We start from the raw sequence: 18,891 nt of genomic DNA on the forward strand, positions 1-18,891 counted from the left end.
TCCTATAGTCCCCCTTTGCCTCTCTGATGCCTCTCTTCAGGTTGGATCGGGCTGTGGTGTAGTAATCCCTGTTGCCAGACCTGAACGCAATGTTCCTCTCCTTCAGCAGCTGCCTGACCTCCCGGGTCATCCAGGGCTTTTGGTTGGGATAAGCCCAACCAAAAGCCCTCTGTAATTCTTGAGGTAAAAGGGTTGGTTCTTATATTGTATAGTACTTTTGAGTATTCAAAGTGCTTTATGCAACATGTCTCATTCACGCAAGCACTTCCTTTCTACAGCTAAGTGCTGTTTATCTAATACTCACACCTTGATGAATGCATCAAGGCCAGTTCTGGGTTCTCTGCAAGGAAACTTGCAGACTAGATTCTATTGTCTTCTATATATGCTTGTCAGAGAAATCCAAAAGGTTTAAATTCTCTCCATGCAAAATGCTTTGTTGTATCTTCTCTGAGTAGTGAGTAGTTATGCAGCATGACGCTGTAACCCAGTAAGAAGTGAACAAGCTCTGTAACCCTGAAAACTTCTGGTTAAGGTTAGAGTGAACTGTATCGTTAGCCTTTAGTTCTCTGTTTCAGTGTTTTACATTAGTTTTCTGTTTAAGGCAAGCTTGTAGAGTTTTTTGTAACCTTTCTAGTCTTGGATCTTTCTGTGTCAAGTTTATGTGTGCTTCTGTGTGAAAACACTTCCTGCTTTATCTCGGTAGTCTCTTGACCTCTGTCTTTTTGTTACCATTGATTAGCTTCACCTGTTTCTTGGTCCCCAGCTGTTTCCACTCCTCATCAGCACACAGCGCGTTCGTCTGTGTGTATATGTACCTCGTGTTTCACTTAGACCTAGTTGTAATGTGCTGTGCTGCCTGGATGTTATTACTTTGTATCTTGGACTTTGTTTTGGGTCTGTTTTGGATTCACGTTGGAGTTTTTATCATCCAAATAAACAGCTTGTCTTCTGTTTCATCAAGAGTGCCTCTGAAGTCTGCGTTCATTCTTCACAGTCAGTTTCAAGACATCAGCTAGACCGGAGACGTCAACAACCTTCAGCCTGACTGCATCATTTACTGGGAAGTGTTAAGTAACACTAATATGGTGCCAAGCAAGCTAACGAGGTCCTTGGAACCCAAATATCACTTCTGAGGGAAACACTGCTTTCTGTAAAACATAGAAATGGTGTGAATATTTGACTGTTCAATCACACCCACGGTCTTGCACTGGTCAGTGGGATAAAACTTTATTCGGTTTAAATGAGCTGTGTAAATGAGCTGTCTGTGCAGTCTTAATGTTTCGATAGACAACTCGCTGTCAGGAAAATCTCATTAATGCAGTTGCGTATACTTTTTACTTATCTTTGTGTACGTTTCCCTCTGCAGACACTTTCTCTGCTGCTGATGGGAGCTGGAACCAAATTTCTTGAATGTGTCATCAGACTTGGCCATTAAATTGATTCCGATGCATTCACTGCTCTAGCGATTTTTATATTTCTGGCAGCAGGATGGTTTGTGTGGGGGGACGGAATCAAAATAAACTACAGCGTATGCTCGTGGTAATGAAGGAATATGTCACTCACAGTTTTTAACAGTTTCTGGACCACAGCAGAGCTCAGAAGCACAGGGGAGTCAGATTTAGGACTTTGGAGAATCTGGTTTTGGCCTTTTAATTGCATTTGGTGACAATTAGAGAAATCTAGCGTATCAACCGACTTTTCCAGTTATTCAGCGCCCGTTTCTAAATTGCCGAATCAATTTTCACCTCACTAATAGGTGTGAAAAGAGAGCAAGCACTCCCAATGAAATGCTGGCAGGGCTAGAGTGTAATTAAGAATATTGTACAATGCAAATGTGATTACGGCTGATTATTAATAGACATTCATCTCCCTAATGTAACGCTTTGCCCTTGTCCTTTTATTACCCGGATAGAATAAAAAGTTCCTTGTTGAATATCTTGAAAAGAGGCTTACTTCTCATTGTCGTAGTAGAGCTTCCCGATGGCCCACGCCACGATTATCGGGAATGGTATACCTGTAAGGCAAAAAAACACAAAATGACAGGTGGTTCTTTCATCTTTCTCTGCTATTCAAATCACAAAATATCACTCCAGGGATTTCATGCTGGAATATGAAATCCTTTTCTTTTTTTTTTAAAGCACAGCACCAGTGACTGCCAAGCTCTGTCAGGAGCAATTGTTGTCTGTGTGCCGTGATCCACAGATGCAAGCCAAGACTTGTCACCATCTGAATGTTTCTTTGTGAATGAATAAAAAGCTGGACTCTGGCTGACGATAATGCGGCGTGATCTCGTGATTTACCGACTTATAAAAGCTTAATAAAGCAGAAAAAACAGCCATCACTCACTTTTAAATGATACTAACAGGAGCGTCAAGACCCTACGAGCCAACGAGTCACACATTTAAGTCAAATCTCTGGAATATTTCCACGCTGCGGGAAATTTACTGTCATCAGCAGGAAATTCTCCCCTCACAGCTCCAGATTACTTGATAAATTACATTTTTCTTGCAGTGTTCTCCTCTTGTCCACCTCCTGACTTGTGGAAAGCAATGATGTCCTCCCGAAGCCAGTGATCCAACATATAGCGAAGCACAGAAAATCTGACCTTATTTATTTTGATGAAATGTGCTGCGGTCTGTCCTTCACACCGAGCCTTCACATCATCCCCGGAGGGAAATGTAATCCAGCTAGACAATACACCTAATCTCAACAACTCAAAGTTTAGTTTGACAATGTGAAACAGGCTGACAGTGAACTGCACACCAAGGCATTTTCCAGCTGCCGCACAAAATCCTGAGATCTCCATCAAGTCAACTGCCTCCTGCTGTTTGATAAAATAGCATCTGATGTTCAGCTACGTCTTTTGAGATGAAACTCACAGCTCTGAAGTTCATAGTTGGACTCTGAGATATCTCTTTGATAAGGTTTTAGTCACACGGGCCTACAGGCTTTTTTTCTAGTGGCCGGCAGGTTGGCGGAGTTTCGATATATTTGTAGGCCTGTGTGACTGGGCCAACACACTCCCATTAGTCAAAGTGAATCTAACCCTAAAGCATTTAGTGTCCTTAGCTTGACATTTTGGGAATTCTTTCTGAGAGATTAGTAGGAAAATTAAACCTACTTTCTTGACTTTAAGTTTTAAATTAGGACCAGAAGAGGTTAGTTTAATGCTGGAAAAACTACTTTACTGTTGCCTCACAGCAACAAGGTCCTGGGTTTGACTTTGTGTGCAGGGTACTCCACCATCCTCGAACAGTACAGACATGCAGTTATTGTGGATAGGTTAATTGGTGATTCTAACTGAATGGTTGTGTCTTTCTGTGCGTTAGCTCTGACAGTGGAAGAATAAGCTAGATGAACCTTTAGAGGTTATACAGGCTCTCAAACCAAGCTAGCCACCATCTTTTATCTGTATTGTCATGATGTCGGTGTAGCCCAGCTAGAAAAAAAGAGCAGTAGAAAGTAATTTTTGGGTGTATGATGTAAACGATTTAGTCATTTCTTTTTTTGGGTTAAAGGAAGAAGTGAACAAATCAGATGATTTGTTGCCTTTTCATTCCTGTTCATACAGTGCCATGTGCTCGGCATACTAATGTTACCGAAGCCGAATCGCTAGGAGTTGCAACGGAGTCTGCTGCAGCTTTTTTGGTTGTTCCGAATTTCACCCTGTTCAACGTCAGGTTTCTTGTTATCTGGTCAAAGGATGACTGGACAGACGAACGCAGTCTGAAGCAAACCTCCATCGAGGAGCAGTGATTCCACAGTTCCAGTTAAGTGGAACCCAAAAGTGGGTAGGATTTGCTGAGGTTTTATTGAAGGCAGAGCTTCGTTCCCATTGAAGCTTCCTTCACCGGCGTGTGGTAGGACAACAGTTAAACAAACTGAACAGCCCCAAACATCCATCAGTTATCCAACATTATTCATTCATACATTTGACTCAGAGAAAGCTGTATGCGCACACTTTTATTTAGTTTGTTATTTTTAGGGGGGAACTATTTTGTATTTTATTGTTTCAAGTACATTTATTTGCAGCTGCTGTGTCAAATATAACAAGCTGTGCACTGTTTACCTTGGTGTGGTCCTTCCTTATTGATGCTTATACCTTGGGCTCCTGTCAGTCCTAGATTATCTGATACTGGCCTAGTGGGAATTTGGTCATTCTTGCTAATAAACCATAAGTAGGGTTACATCAGGTTTCTTTTGCTGTTTTATTTTGAACTGCTACAATTTTGTTAGTTACACTTGTATTAAGCCTTTCTATCACTCTATTAAGAAGTGTTTGATGTTCCACTTAATGAGATTTATCTAAACTGCTGTTATTAAACCAGTTGGTTTGCTTTGTAAAAAATTCCGCTCCATCTTTCTCAAAGTATGCATGAGTGTGGCTTCAATCCAGTACTGATGTACTGCTAATAAAATGCCACTTGATGGTGTGTGAATGTATTAGTTCTTTCAGAGTTTCATCATATTTGCATCCTTGCGTGCGTCAGCTGGGGTCAGATATTTGTTTGTTTTTCCCTTGCTTTGTCTGTTTATACATATTTTAATATGCCTGAACTAGTAAAAAAAGCTGTTTTCATATATTTTTGTGTGCGTCAGATGACTGGAGTACGACACTGAGCCTGCAATGCAGCCCTTTAAAACTGGATTTTACACCACCATCACCTTTTAAGCCATTTACAAGCTGCTGCACCGTCCTGATTTATTGTAACTTGTTTTTAGTCAATGATGATTAGGCTTAGTTTGGTAAGTAGATAAGATTTGTTAAAAAGCTCTTAGATTTGTCATTAAGTGGTTATTTAAGCAAAGAAAAAAAGACTCTTAGTGGTCCAAAAATCTACTGAACTGATCTGGTAACTATGAGCCAATTTAATCAGAGAGAATTTTGGTAAATGTTTCCCATTTTCCCAAAATGTCCTTGTTAAATATTAACTGATAACTGTAGAAGTGTTTTGCAGATAATTCAAGATAAAAGCAGTAAGGCTGCTTACACCAGCCGATGCAGATGAACATCCACTTGCGGAGCTTGTCGGTGGAGTAGGTGAGGACGATGGCGGTGTGGAGGTAGCAGCCCTCTCCAAACATCCAAAAGAAGTTGGTGGAGTGGAAATAGTTGAAGGAGGCGGTTACAAGGCGACACCATATCTGCAAAATGAAAACAATTATCTGCATTTAAGCAGACTTAAATGTGTAGTTACTGAATTAAATTCAGCCAAGACAAACTGATAATACTTCTAAAAACTGCCATATCTACAAGCTGTTATCCATGGCTTCGTACTTGCTCTTGTTCTAGTCTTACTTTCACCTGACAAATTAAAGGCAAAAATGTAAATATTTCTACATTCTGAGAACAATTTAAACTAATCAAGCTTAAACTTATTATGGAAGACATACTTTTATACCTTAATGAATTAATTTGTTTCTTTTTTGTTATGTCCAACAAATAATTTAATTCAGTAAACAAAAATATTTCAATCTAACTGTAACATATAGACTTTATATCCATTATTTACATGGTCCAGCCTGGTTCTGCCAGAGGCTTCTTCCTGTTAAAAGGGAGTTTTTCCTTCCTGGTGTCACCAAGTGCTTGTTCACAGGGTCGTTTGATTGTTGTTGGTGGGGTTTTCTCTCTAATATCGTAGGACCTTTACCCGACAATATAACAGGTGACTGTTGTAGTGCTTGTTGTTGGTGATGTATCAGTGAGATTGGACTCAACTGAATTGAATAAAAAGAGTAAAAACATCATTTTCCTACACAGGCTGACACACAGAGGTCTACCGGCATTAGTTTCACACCTGGATTAATACATATGTTCTTCTTCCATCAGCAGGACTGTTTATGGGATTAAGTCAAACTAAGCTAGAGAGTTCTGGCGCTGAAGGAACATTTCACCCAATAAATATATTTGGCTCATCTCATTTTGTTTTTAAGGCATTAAAAATACTGTTAAAAATCTCCTTTACTTTAAAACCAAAGTTTAGGGGTTTTTTGTATTAAACCTCACATAAATGGGCTCATACCACGTTGCTCTCGTGCACCTCGGGGCTCATGGTCATTTGGACGATGAACCAGGTGGCGTTCCTCAGGATGAAGGCGGTTATGAGGTTCCAGTGGATGATGTTTCTCAGGCAGCGGATGCTCCTGTGAGAACAGAAGTAGGGAAAACTCAACTGCTGATGCTGCTTTTCCAACATTTCTCTTGTTGTTAGGTCACGAGCTTAATTTAATTCTGAGAAGAAAGATAAAAAAATATATATGTAGTTTAAAAGCAAACATGTGAAAGCTGGCAGGAAATATCTGATTTAATTATCTCCTCCTGCTGAGTTTGAGTCTATTTTTGACAGTTACAGTGTGACTCCAACATTACAAATTATAATATCGGAAACACAGAAAATGAAGCTGATAGATAAGAATAACGAGTTGATGTAGCCTCAAAAGGAACATTTCCCATCAATCCTCACTTATATAATAAGAAGTAAGACTTAATTCCCGCTCTACTCTTTTGTTTGTGTAATGCCCTGAAAGCCTGATGTTTTTTTTCTTTTTTTAAATGCGGTAAATAAATTCACTCGGGGATACAATTAAAATCTGCCCAAGTGCCTCAGAGCGGGCGCTTGAAAATAGAAACATACGACTGCACGGACTGAGCAAACCATCCTCGCTCGCTGCAGTGACGGCCACGTTCGCTATCACCAGCTGACGGCATTATCAGCCGGCGAAGGCCGCTTCCTCTTCTGCCAAGCATGAGTGACGTGATTTATTTTTCAGCATGCATTAATTCTTAATAGGTGTCACTTTCACTGGCTTTGTGCTGACTGAGCAGATGCATGAGCAGCATTTTCCAGCAGCATTGTATTTACTTATTTATTATATTGCACGTTGTACAAATTGTATCATGTTTTTTATTTCTCTCTGAAGACGCTCTACCCCATTAGTAACATAGCAGGCTTCAAAAAGCTCGAACACCGTTTGGATTAATTACAATGTCATTTTAAATAAGGTTTTAAAAGCAGCCTTGAGATGATAAAAATCAAATAACTTTGTGTTTTTTAAATCCCGTTGTTCCACAAATGAGAAGATAATTTCCCCACATCATGTTATAATGTTGCCACCACGCCAGGAGCACAGCAAGCACCTCACTGCCCTCGGCATGCTGTCTGTGGGGGCAGTGTGGCCTGATGGGACCTAATTAAGAGAATGGCTACATGCTCCTGCAAACAAGTCTTTGTTAAAGGCACAGTAAATTTGTTTTTCTTTTCTTCTAATCTCACAAATTTTTAAAATGTTATTATTTTATATTACAATCTTACTTGATCTGGGTTTTTATTCATGTGATACTGAACATACAGGTCCAGAATCATACGACAACCGCAGACTCAAATTTGTAGCTTTGCATCTGTACGCCACCACAATAGATTTTAAATCAAACAACCAAGATGTGATTCAAGTTCTGTTTAGAAATTACTGCCATTTTTATACACAGTCCCATATTTTAGACAGTAATGGATCAGTCGGCTGATGAGCAGCTACATGTCTGAGTCTTGTTCCCGTTGTTATTTTGTAAGAAATTAAGCAGATGAATGAGCTCGAGTTGATTCCAAGTCTTGAACCAAGTAACTCTTAGTATGAAGGACAAAAAGGTTTCCATCATTAGCCTGAGATCACAAAATAAACCTATTAGAGACAGAGCAGAAACCTTAGGACCTGCCAAATCAACAAACCTGGTGCATTCTTAAAAATGAGGAACACCGAAAGGCCCGAAAGGCCACAGACGACACCTGAAGTGCATTTAGACAGAACTATTTGACTGAACTGAGGTTTACTGAGGTTTCAGAACAAGGTGCAAACCACTGGTTACACTGAAGATCAGGAAGGTCAGATTAGACTTTGAATGGAAAACATCTAGAAGAGCCTGAAGAGTTATGGAAAAATAAATATATAAATGAAACAAGGTGAAGAATGATGGGAAAAAATGAGAAGGTGTTTCTGGACTTTTAGGTTCTCCTTCATTAAGATTTCTTTGTTCTTAGCTTGTTCTTAGCTTGATTATTACATTTATATGTATATATTTTAGCTAGTTTGATCTCTCAGTGTCTCCCTCCGTTCATTCAGTTTACTCGCATTCAGCTTTAATTTGCTAATCACATTCTCCCATGTATTGTCTCTGGTTTTACCTCCTGTCTGTTGTTTACCTTGATCATATTCAGCTGTGTTTAGTTTCCCTCCTGTTTCATGTGTATTTATAGCCTGTGTTTTTAGTTGTGTCACGCTGTGTTTCAGCCCTGTGAAGTTCCTAGGGTGTTCCCTGCTGGTTTCTTCTGTGTTTTTGGACGTCGGCCACAGTAAAGATTCACTTTTTGTTTTCTTCTAGTCTGACTCTGCAGTTTGCATTTAGGTCTCATCTCCATGCATTTCCCGACACGAGGAGAGAAACAGTTCCTAATCTGAAGCACACCACATCATGGAGGGCATCGTATGGGCGTGCACGGCTGCCAGCAGAACTGGGTCACTAGTATTTATTGATGATATGACTGCTGATAGAAGCAGTGGAATGAATTGTGAAGTACACAGGGCTGTACTCTCTGCTTAGATCAGACAACCCTTCACAGTGCAAATAGATCCAAAGCAAATTGCAAAAGCAACCCAAGGAAAAGAAATGGGACATTCTTCAACGGACACATCAGTTACCTGATCTCAGCCAAACAGAGCAGAAGGCACAGAGGGAAGAGAACCCACAAACAAGCAGCAACTGAAGGTAGCTGCAGGCAAAGCATCTCAAGGGAGGAAACAGCATTTTATCACAGGCTAGACTTCAGACAGTCAGACACTGCAAAGGATTCACATTCATGTTAGTTTGTCCAATTGATTTTGAGTATCTTAATATAAAACGCCAGTGACAGTGCTACTAATATGAAGTTATAACCAGTCAACACTACAAAGGAATTGGCTCCTTGACCAATCACAGTGTCCTCCTTTTCTGTTGACAGGAAATGGTCTCAGAGGGTGCCAGTTTGAGTTGCTATCATGGCAGCTGTCCTAACATGATTTTTTAAAGCTTTGTTTAACGTTCTTTCTCCATTTATTGATAAAAGGATTAAATAAAACATTTATCGTACACATTTTTTGTCCCGGACATTATGTCATTGACGTTCTGTCGCGGATGTCGGCCCAATTTTCATTTTGGAACTACTTTTCCACCGAGGCTAGGCGTTGAGAAAAGATGGTCATCTGGCAGGTACTCAACGTCAAAATGTTTGCCGGGTAGTTTTCCCAAATCCTGCAAACAGGGGGAGAGACTGACAGACGACAAGAACATAACCCTCTTGGCAGATGTAATAATCCATTTGACACACCAGGAAAAATAAAGATTCTCCAGAGGAAATGATGTTCAGTCTTCTGCTGAAAATAGAAATGTGGTCTCAGCTCAGATGGTGCTGGATTTATGCTCAGCATGGCCACTGTGTTCCCAGTAATTCTGCTGCAGACACTGTTTGGTATGCAGGTAAGATCACGATGACATTTTAGAAGATTTGCTGACTTTGCCGCTGCTGTGCCCCTCTCTTAAATGAGGACAGTTTCGATTTCTGGCTTTCTCTGAGAGTTTCTTCCAGATATATTTGGAGCACAAAACTTAACTTTGCTTCTCAGCGTTCACAGTTCACAGTTTTGACAGTGTGAACAGTAAGAAGATGGATCCCTGGTAATCCAAGTGGCCCGGGTGGCCTATTTTTTTTTTTTAACCTGAATTGTTGCACAGTAAGCTTTTCACTGTAAGTATTATGCCATGTAGCACACTCACAGTCTGCAGTGAGGAGCTCCACTGCTGGGCTAAGATTCACTGCAGTCAGATCAACTCGAGGAGTCGGTGTTATAGATTTGTCCGCGCATGTAGGGAAAACGTGCGAATCCTGAGGTGCATTTCAATAAGAAACACCCGGTTTATGATGCTGTTACATGCGCCACCAGTGACAGCTATAACTCTTAGAAACCTGATACAACATTTAGGAGGCTGAATGAGTTCCACTTTCTGATTCTGGGTCAGTTTTGGATGAATAACTGAACTGAAATGACAGTTTTTACAGCTGAGTATTTATAGGCATCAACCAAAGTGGGGCAGCAGCTGCTCAGCAGGTAGAGCTGCATGTTCACTCGTCGCAGGGATGGTTATTTACTGACTCCTCTCAAATGGTCCTTGAGCAAGACGTGTCACGTTTGTTGAGACTCACATGAACACATGCTTTTTTATATAAACAAGTCAACCGGCTAAAATCAGGGAGCTGAATGTTTTCTGTTGAAGAGGTGCCATATGCTGTGTGATAACAGGGGTTTTATTGCCAGGGATCAGTGCGTAAATGTGTCCAGGAAGGGGAGAAATGGAGGTGTTCTTTGTCACGTAAAAGGAAATGAAGTATGAGGAGGTACGACCTGCTGTAACTTCAGGATTTTGGCATCCAGCTGCTGCTTTCTGATGGAGAATCTGAAAGCCAACTTCTCTTCCTCCTGACTTTTATTGCTGGTGCAGGACTTTTACTTCTTTGCCTTTGAAACAAACACAAATTACATTTTCTATTTGCTGTTAGGTGCAAAACACAATGACTGCTTTCCTGCAGGCCTTATTATTTATTTGTTTTCCAACTAACTCCCCGGTTTTTGCTCCAGATTAAAGAACATTATGATTACAGTATAGATCTCATAAGTCTTCACTTAATAGTTAAATTTAGGTCAGATGTTCACAATAAGCAGCAACTTCAAAGGCTGTAAAATGAAGGTAACATCAAAGTATGCAAACTGCAGTTCCTCTAATGGCCACTTGAGGCCTGCTCCAACGAGCACGTTTGCTCTTTAGTTGTGAATTATTAGGGAATGTGGTCGTTTCGACTGATAGGTCAATACCTCTGTACAACTTTACCACCTGATGGTACTACAGTGTATGAAATATTAAAATGACTGTATTTTTTTTTACCATTTGCTCTTCATATTTTATCACATTTTTTCCAAATTAGGTGCAAAAGTGTGTTTTGTGCCACGAAATAATCCACTACAATGCTGCACTCGTCCATCTGCATAGCGATCAGCTGCACAACCTGATACTTGGATGTGCTGGTCAGCACCAAACATTTTAAAATGATGGCCAATTAAGCAGCGTTTCTTCCAATTTCCTGTCACTGCTTTGTCCCATTCATGCTGCTTGTTAAGTTTAAAGTTGGACAACCCACAGCTGCTGTTGACATTTCTGCTCGGAAAAACATCTTTAACTTCAGAAACACTCCTCAGTAACACTCGCCTCTTCCTATTTTCCAGTCACTGGAGCAGATATTTGAGAAACAGTGAGGTTATTGGACCTTTGTCTACAGAAACAACAGGAACAAATACTCCATCCACCTTAATCACAGTAACACCAACAGTACGCTCTGCAAGTTTGTAGCACAGGATAAATGATGGAAAGGAACGACTGAGTGTTTAGGAGGAAGATTACCCCAAATTTTTGCTACATGCTCTTAAGATTTATTAGACTTTGTTGTGTTTTGGCTTTTTTTTGTTTTGCTTGCTTTCATTTAAAATGGTTTGATTTGTGGTCTACTAAAGCTTGTGTAGCGTTACTTAAACTGCTTGTGTCTTTAATAAAAACGAGACCAGGCACTATCTGTTATTGTCATGATTCGGCCGTGTGGCAGGCAGGATGAGGACCCAAATTGCAAACTCACAGACACGGGGGATAAACTCAAAATGCAGCTTTATTGCTGACAGGTGATAAACAATAACGATGATACAAAAGCAATGCAAAACTACACTAAACTGGGAAAAGCTAAAGTAACATATACCGGAAGACACGGGGAGAACCACACACGGCATGAGGGAGAACGCGACGCCGAACAGAGGGAGACTCAGACAGAAATACACAGAGGGTAAACGAGGAAAGTGGGCACACACGGGGAACACAGGTGACACTGATAATCATAACGAGACAGGGCGGGGTGAACTGAACATGACATGTACAGGCACAGAGGTTCAGACAGGAGGAGAGAGAGCACGGGGAAAACACAGACATAACGGGCTGGGGAAACATGAAACAACCACAAAGGGAGACGAGGGCTCATAAATACATAGAGGGCACACAGGGGGGAGAGAGAGCACGGGGAGAACTTAGACATAATGGGCAGGGGAAACATGGAATAAAACATAAGGAGAGACGAGGGCTCACAGATACACAGAGGGGCACACAGGGGGTAAAAGCCATGAAGGGAAAACACTTAGGGAACAACACAACAGGGCAACTCAGAAAACATGGCCTAAATACGGAACGAAATACAAAAATACAAGGAACTAAGAATACTGGGCCCACATGGCCCAGGACCATGACAGTTATCTGTTAAAGACAGAGGCCTTCGGGTGGTGGTGGTTAATTGAACACATTAATTGATACTTCTTCATGCTGCTGGCGTTCTTGTGTTAGGGTTCAAGGCGACAGACGACCTCATTTAAAACTGCAGTCAACTAATTATCCCAAGGTCCATTTGAGCGTACCTGAAGGCACCTCGCTTTCAGGTACACAGAAAAAGTGCATTCATTTTAATTGGATAGAAATATTCCATTCGTTCAGATTACTTAATGACTTCAGCCTGATCCTTGTTTGTCAGCTAAAAATAAACAAAACAAACAAACAAACAAACAAACTGTGTATGTTTTAAGTGATTGGTGGAACTACTCAGGTAATCATAAGGCAGTAACTCAATGCATTTAGATAAGCAGACAGGGTCACGACGACCCGCTGAAGGCTAAGTTAAGCATCAGAACTGGGAATAACGGTTATTTAAGTGACCCTGAACATGGCACGGGCTGGTCTGAGCGTTCCATCATGCAACACTGCTGCAGCATTCAGATGGTAGCGTCAAAGCTTGAATTTGAATGTTGTTGGTGGTTTCTTGAACAGGACAATGGGTTTAATGTATTCAGACGGCCTCCACAATCACCAATCTCAGTGGAATGGATCATGGCTGGGCTGTGGTGGAACATGAGATTCTCATCATGGATTTGCAGCAACTGACAAAAGGGAGTCTAACCTGGTACGAACAAGGTTTAACTAATGACAAACGGATTGTTTCTCACTCACTATGTGTTAATAGACTCTCTGCATTGAATCATATCTGTTATTAATCTCTGTCTCTCTTCCACAGCATGTCTTTATCCTGTCTTCCTTCTCTCACCCCAACTGGTCGCAGCAGATGGCCCCGCCCCTCCCTGAGCCTGGTTCTGCCAGAGGTTTCTTCCTGTTAAAAGGGAGTTTTTCCTTCCCACTGTCGCCAAAGTGCTTGCTCATAGAGGGTCATATGATTGTTGGGTTTTTCTTTGTAGGTATTATTGTAGGGTCTACCTTACAATATAAAGAGCCTTGAGGTGACCGTTGCTGTGATTTGGTGCTGTATAAATAACATTGAATTGTACTGAATTGAAAATTGTTCTTAATAAATTAAATATGTAAAGTTCAGATAATCAGGCTCATCAGGTGCTCAGAGACCTCCTGGTTCTTCTGAAAGCTCTGGGCTCAGTAACATCTACTGGAAATTGAAAGGCAGCATTATGTAAATCCTCATTTCGGGACACACAGTTTCCTGTTTGCTGTTTTTAAATTGGGATCAGTCATGAATAATGTGCAGCCTTGTTAAATGGGGCCTTATTATGCTGCAGCTTGCGTCCTGTGCTGTCCCGCTGATCTATATCCCAGCTGTGCTCTGAGATTAGTCTTTCTTAATGTGTATATTTATTCCACGGATTATGTTGCTTATTGACTCCTGTGTTGTAAAAGCTCAGCTAGGGATGGGCACTGCAGATGCTGTGGTGTGTAGCATAGTTCATGCCACATACTTGTCCCCATTAAGCAGAATAAGTAAAATTCCTTCTTTTGTCTTACCAACAGCTCAAAATCCAAAGATAATCATTTATTAACAGACATTAGTAATCAAACAGTTTACTGTGTGGATTATTACACTACACTACCCATGGCTTTCACTTAGGACTGAACAAATTCCAGAAGTCTAAAATGTCAAACAAAGCCAAATCAAATTCAGGCACTCATGGAGGGTAATGCACAGGGAGCATAACCAAACATAACAGACACTTTTGAGGAAGCCTGAAGTGGAAGATGGGATAATCAAAGAGGGCTGATTAGGGAAGGACCAGCAGGAGGGTAATGAGACAAGTGAAGAGAATGACAGGGACTAGAAGGACAGAGCATATTTCTCCCATGCTGGCTCCTCTTCATTGGCTCCCTGTTAGATTAAGAAGCTAATTTAACTCACATACAAGGTTTTAATCAGGCCCCATCTTATCTTAATTACCTCAAAGCACCACATGACAACAATAAAGCACTTTAAAGTGCTGGTTTACTTCTGGTTCTTTGGAGCCTCCAGATTTCAGGCCCCTCTTCTCTGGAACCAGCTCCCAGTTTGGATTCAGGAGACAAACACCCTGTCTTCTTTTGACATTGGGCTTAAAACCTTCCTTTTTGATAAAGCATATAGTCAGGGCTGGATCAGGTGTCCCTGAATCCTCCCTTAGTTATGTTGCTGCTGGCTGTGTTTATACAGCTCCCTGCATTTAATCATCAGGGATTATTAATCTCTGGCTCTTTTTCACAGCGTGTCTTTAGTCCGCTCTTTCGGTTGTGCACATGGCCGCCCTTCCCTGAGGTTGGTTCTGCCTAAGATTCCTTCCTGTTAAAAGAGATTTTTTCCTTCCCACTGTCGCCGAGTGCCTGCTCATAGGGGGCTGTCTGATTGTTGTTGTTTTCTCTCTAATCTTGATGGGTCCTTACCTTACAATATAAAGCGCCTTGAAGCGACTGTTACTGATATTTGAGGATTTATAAATAAAACTGATGGGAGACAAACAGGAAGCAGAAATAAAAACTAGAGATGGACCGATCCGATATTACGTATCGGTATCGGTCCGATACTGACCTAAATTACTGGATCGGATATCGGAGAAAAATAAAAAAAATGTAATCCGATCCATTAAATATCACGAAAGCACCTCACAAAACTTGCAACACGCGTAACTCACCTCAGAACGACGTTAGCACGTCGGAGCAGTATGCATCACGTGATAGAGCGGCTGTGGCATGCGGGACCTGTCGGTGGTCTGGATAGCATGTGGAGCTTCGCTAGCAACCCGGCATTTCATCTCCGACAAAGTTATCCCCGAGAGAAGTAAAGCAAGTGTGTAAGTCCATCTCTGCTACTTCAATCATGAAACTGCTTAATGATCAGCTGATCGGCTTTTCTGTCGCGAGTCCATGTCTCTTGTTTGCTTTTGGCCCACTTTGCACCAGAAAGAGGAAACCAGCGGCTGAACAACAGCAGCACGTTTAAGCTTGATAAGCTGTTGTTAGAATTTATTTAATATTACTTTCTACTCGAGGATCTTTTTCTACGTAGCTGACGCTGGTAACTGTGCAGGGGCGCATCTAGCAAAGTTTAGCCAGGGGGGCCGATAGGGCATTAACAGGGAAAAGGGGGCACAAAGACATACTTTTCTTTCTTATTCTCATTTAAAATGTCTCGCTTTTAATTATTTAATATTTATCTGAATCTTACACCCAAAGTTTTAATCTGATGTAAAATGTATAGAAGTCCATTACTGCATATAGTAACTGTTAAGTCTAATATACCCTAGTAAGCTATAGTACTTTTTCCTTTGGGAAGGTACCATCTGTGCAGTCTGCAATTTTGTTGAAGAAAGATGTTGAATCTATTTAATATTTCTTGAAAAATAATTGATTTCTGTGCATTTTTTTCACACTGCATCAAATTAAGGTTGATTACGTCGATTAAGCATCATGAGGTGGAGCGTGAGGGGTGGTTCCCTATTTTTTATTTATTTATTTTTGTTGTTGCTGGGAGTTGGAACCCTATTAGTTAGGTTGCTTAATATTTATGCTAAGTACTCTTTAAAATACCAGAATAGGGAGGATGGTGTAGGTTTAAGTTTATTAGATTGATCAGTATTGCTGAACTATGAAATATTTTTTTTTGCATACAGGTATAACAGAATAGCTTTAGTGTAGTTGTTGTTTTAAACTTGAGTATGAACTTATACAAAATGCAGCAAGATATTTAAAAAAACAGTTTTGTTGATTAAAACACACTATATCGGATTCATATCGGTATCGGCAGATATCCAAATTTATGATATCGGTATCGGACATAAAAAAGTGGTATCGTGCCATCTCTAATAAAAACCCTATCAAAGTAAAACAAGAAGTAACCGAAGGTGAATGAAACAGACCTGGGTACTAACACTTAACAAGTGTGAGATAAGAAAACGGCCCAAAACAAACTGAACATGGGGACAGAGATGAAGGAATCCTGGAGGACAAACAGAGACAGCGAGAAATTAAACCAACACATGAACTGAAATACATGATCCAAAACTGAGACTGATCGCTAGAATAACCATCAAAACCTGGTGATGTCACAGGAAATGAAGCCTAAGATCAACTAAAAGAGAAAAAATCCAAACAATAACCTAAATTTCAAACCGTTGGGAATAAAAGTAAAAACTCAGCAGAAGCTCGAATTCATATTTTCACAAAGAATTCAAAACCAGCACAAACCCGAGGAATGTGCTATTCTGATAAATAACAGGAGATTATGAATGCAGCTCTTGGAAACAGTCAGAACTTATTAAACTTCATGTCCACGGCATAAATCTGCATTATTGTTAGATTAAGCGGGAGACTCGTGAGCTTCTGTGGAAAGAATCCCTTCAAACTGTCTTTTATAGTAAGATTATCAGGAAATACGCCAAACTGCTCATTGCACTATTTTATAATGAACATTACGCCTCGCTCTACCCTGCGCTCCTCTCCTTCCTTCCAGATCCACACCAGTGCACAGGAGCCTCGGCGTTTCCCTCCATCAAACAGCTTTCCTTTAAATGGTTCTCAATTTCTTTACAAAGTCAAGAAGGTAAGTAATAAATGCCAAACTCCTTCTCCTGCCATTTTTAGCTGCCTGACACTTCTTCCTCCCCCACTCTCTATTCATGCCACTGTGGCCCACAAACACAGGTTGTGCATAAATGCTATCCTGTAGAGCTTCTACTTATTATGTCTCTCTGTGCCCTTTCACGCTTTTCTCACTCCCCGGGGGTGTCTCGGCGATCGATAACAGCCCCGGCTGTCGAGGGTGCTAAGACCTTTCTCTCGTTAATGCACGGCTTATTTCGGTTTGCCAGAGAAACCCTTTTCCGCCTCCACCGATTGTCCCGGCAGGCCTCCGTGAGACTGTTTTCTCCCGGTTTTGAGATGGGTCTATTATTCCCAATTGTGGGGTGAAATGTGCCCTAGTTTTTGCGGGCGTCTAAACCCTTTTTACATCTGCGGGATTGAGATAGGGGAGGTTTCATCCCATGACCAAATGGGTTTTTGAATAAGAACCAGAGACGCTTTGAACCTACTGGGATCTGGAAAATACTGACGTCTCTGTCACATCGGGGATTATCAGTGGACTGGTGGCAGCGAGACCAACACTTACCTCAAACACAAGAAGAGGAAGAAGGCTATGAGCAGCGCCACCATGGAGATGCAGTGACCCAGGAAGTTTATGATCACGGCTATTTGGTAGTGCATCTTGCTTTTTTTCTGCAGAAGAAGAAGAGAAACACTGGATGAGTCTTTTGATTCACAGAAATAGTTCTTATTTTCTTCTCTCTGGATAAGACAGGACACTTCAAAGGGTGACAAATCCTCTTTTCGATTTTTGACGGATGACTCCCGCTGTGATTTTAAACAGGAGTGGGTGTTAGCATTCCCAACAGGGCTGTCACGGCTCAATTTAAATCTGAATGCAAAGCTGTTCATAATTAATTGTTAAACTGTCTATTTCTGGCAATAATCGAACCCCAAAAATAATGGTAAATATTCAAATATGGAATAATATCTCTAAATATCCTACAGCTGTGGATGGATTTAGACAAAAATGAGTCTAAACGAACACAAACATGTAACAGGTCTCACTGTGTTACCGCAGCAAAAATGCCACAAAAAATGAACAAAACTGCAAAGTTTATTATGCTGTTTGCATTTTTTCTTTGTGGCCTTTTTGTGCAGATATTTGTGCAGCTTTTTCTTGTCATTTTGTGTCTATAACTTTGTGGTACGTTTGCATCTTTTTGAAGTGGTTTTGTATCGATTTTGCATCTCTTTATGGCTTTTCTTTTTCACATTTCTTAAACGAACTTTTTTATGTTTGTGAGTTTTTTTGTGCAAGTTTTGCAAATCATTGTGAATTCTTGGACTCTCTTCAGCCTTTGTGCAATAACTCTTTTTTCCTATCATTTTCGTTATTGTTGTTTTGTCTCTTTTGTCTGTTTTCTGTTCATTTGCAGTCATTTTTGATCATTTTGTGGTACTTGTGGAGTATTTTTATGTAACTTTTGGATCTCTTTGTGGAAGGTTTACTCATCACTCTCAGCCCATATTTCACAACATTTGAGAATCCTTCTGCAGTCTTTCTAGTTTTCTTTGAAATTGTGCTTTTCCAATCTTAGGCACTTTGTTTGGTGGTACTTTTGTGCCAGTTTCCAATTACTAAGTACTGTACATTTAGTTTTTCTTCTTCTAAAATCTTATTTTTTGATCTTGTTTTTGTCACTTTTGGCTTTTTTTGGTGTCTTTGTGGAAGTTTATAGCTGCCCTTCAGTATGTTGTTGGGTCGGTTTCCCCTTTATATTCATTTTGCTTGGCTTTTTAGAAATTTATCTATTTGTTGCTGATTTATGTATTTTTAAATTGCGACTATTTATGTTTGTGTCTCTCATATCATTTTGAATAACCTTAAAATAATTTTACATTTCTTTGCTGACATCTTTTTGGTCTGTTTGTGTGCT

General features: G+C 40.5%; 1 protein-coding gene across 1 annotated transcript in view; it reads right to left on the minus strand.

Moving 5' to 3' along the window:
• LOC146627126 (corticotropin-releasing hormone receptor 1) overlaps positions 1 to 17,644 on the minus strand; it is a 38,260-nt gene extending 20,616 nt beyond the window's left edge. Inside the window, exons 1-4 of the mRNA XM_085361061.1 lie at positions 17,538 to 17,644; positions 6,024 to 6,144; positions 4,992 to 5,145; positions 1,954 to 2,014 (exon numbers count right to left, since the gene is read on the minus strand). Of these exons, the coding sequence (XP_085217187.1) occupies positions 1,954 to 2,014; positions 4,992 to 5,145; positions 6,024 to 6,144; positions 17,538 to 17,632 (431 nt within the window). The 5' untranslated portion in view covers positions 17,633 to 17,644. The remainder of the gene's footprint in view (positions 1 to 1,953; positions 2,015 to 4,991; positions 5,146 to 6,023; positions 6,145 to 17,537) is intronic.
• Between the last annotated feature and the right edge of the window lie 1,247 nt (positions 17,645 to 18,891).

Source organism: Diplotaxodon limnothrissa, linkage group LG8 (genome assembly GCF_057381915.1).
Source record: "Diplotaxodon limnothrissa isolate DT_005_m linkage group LG8, D_limnothrissa_male_GT1.1, whole genome shotgun sequence".
Classification (NCBI taxonomy): domain Eukaryota; kingdom Metazoa; phylum Chordata; class Actinopteri; order Cichliformes; family Cichlidae; genus Diplotaxodon; species Diplotaxodon limnothrissa.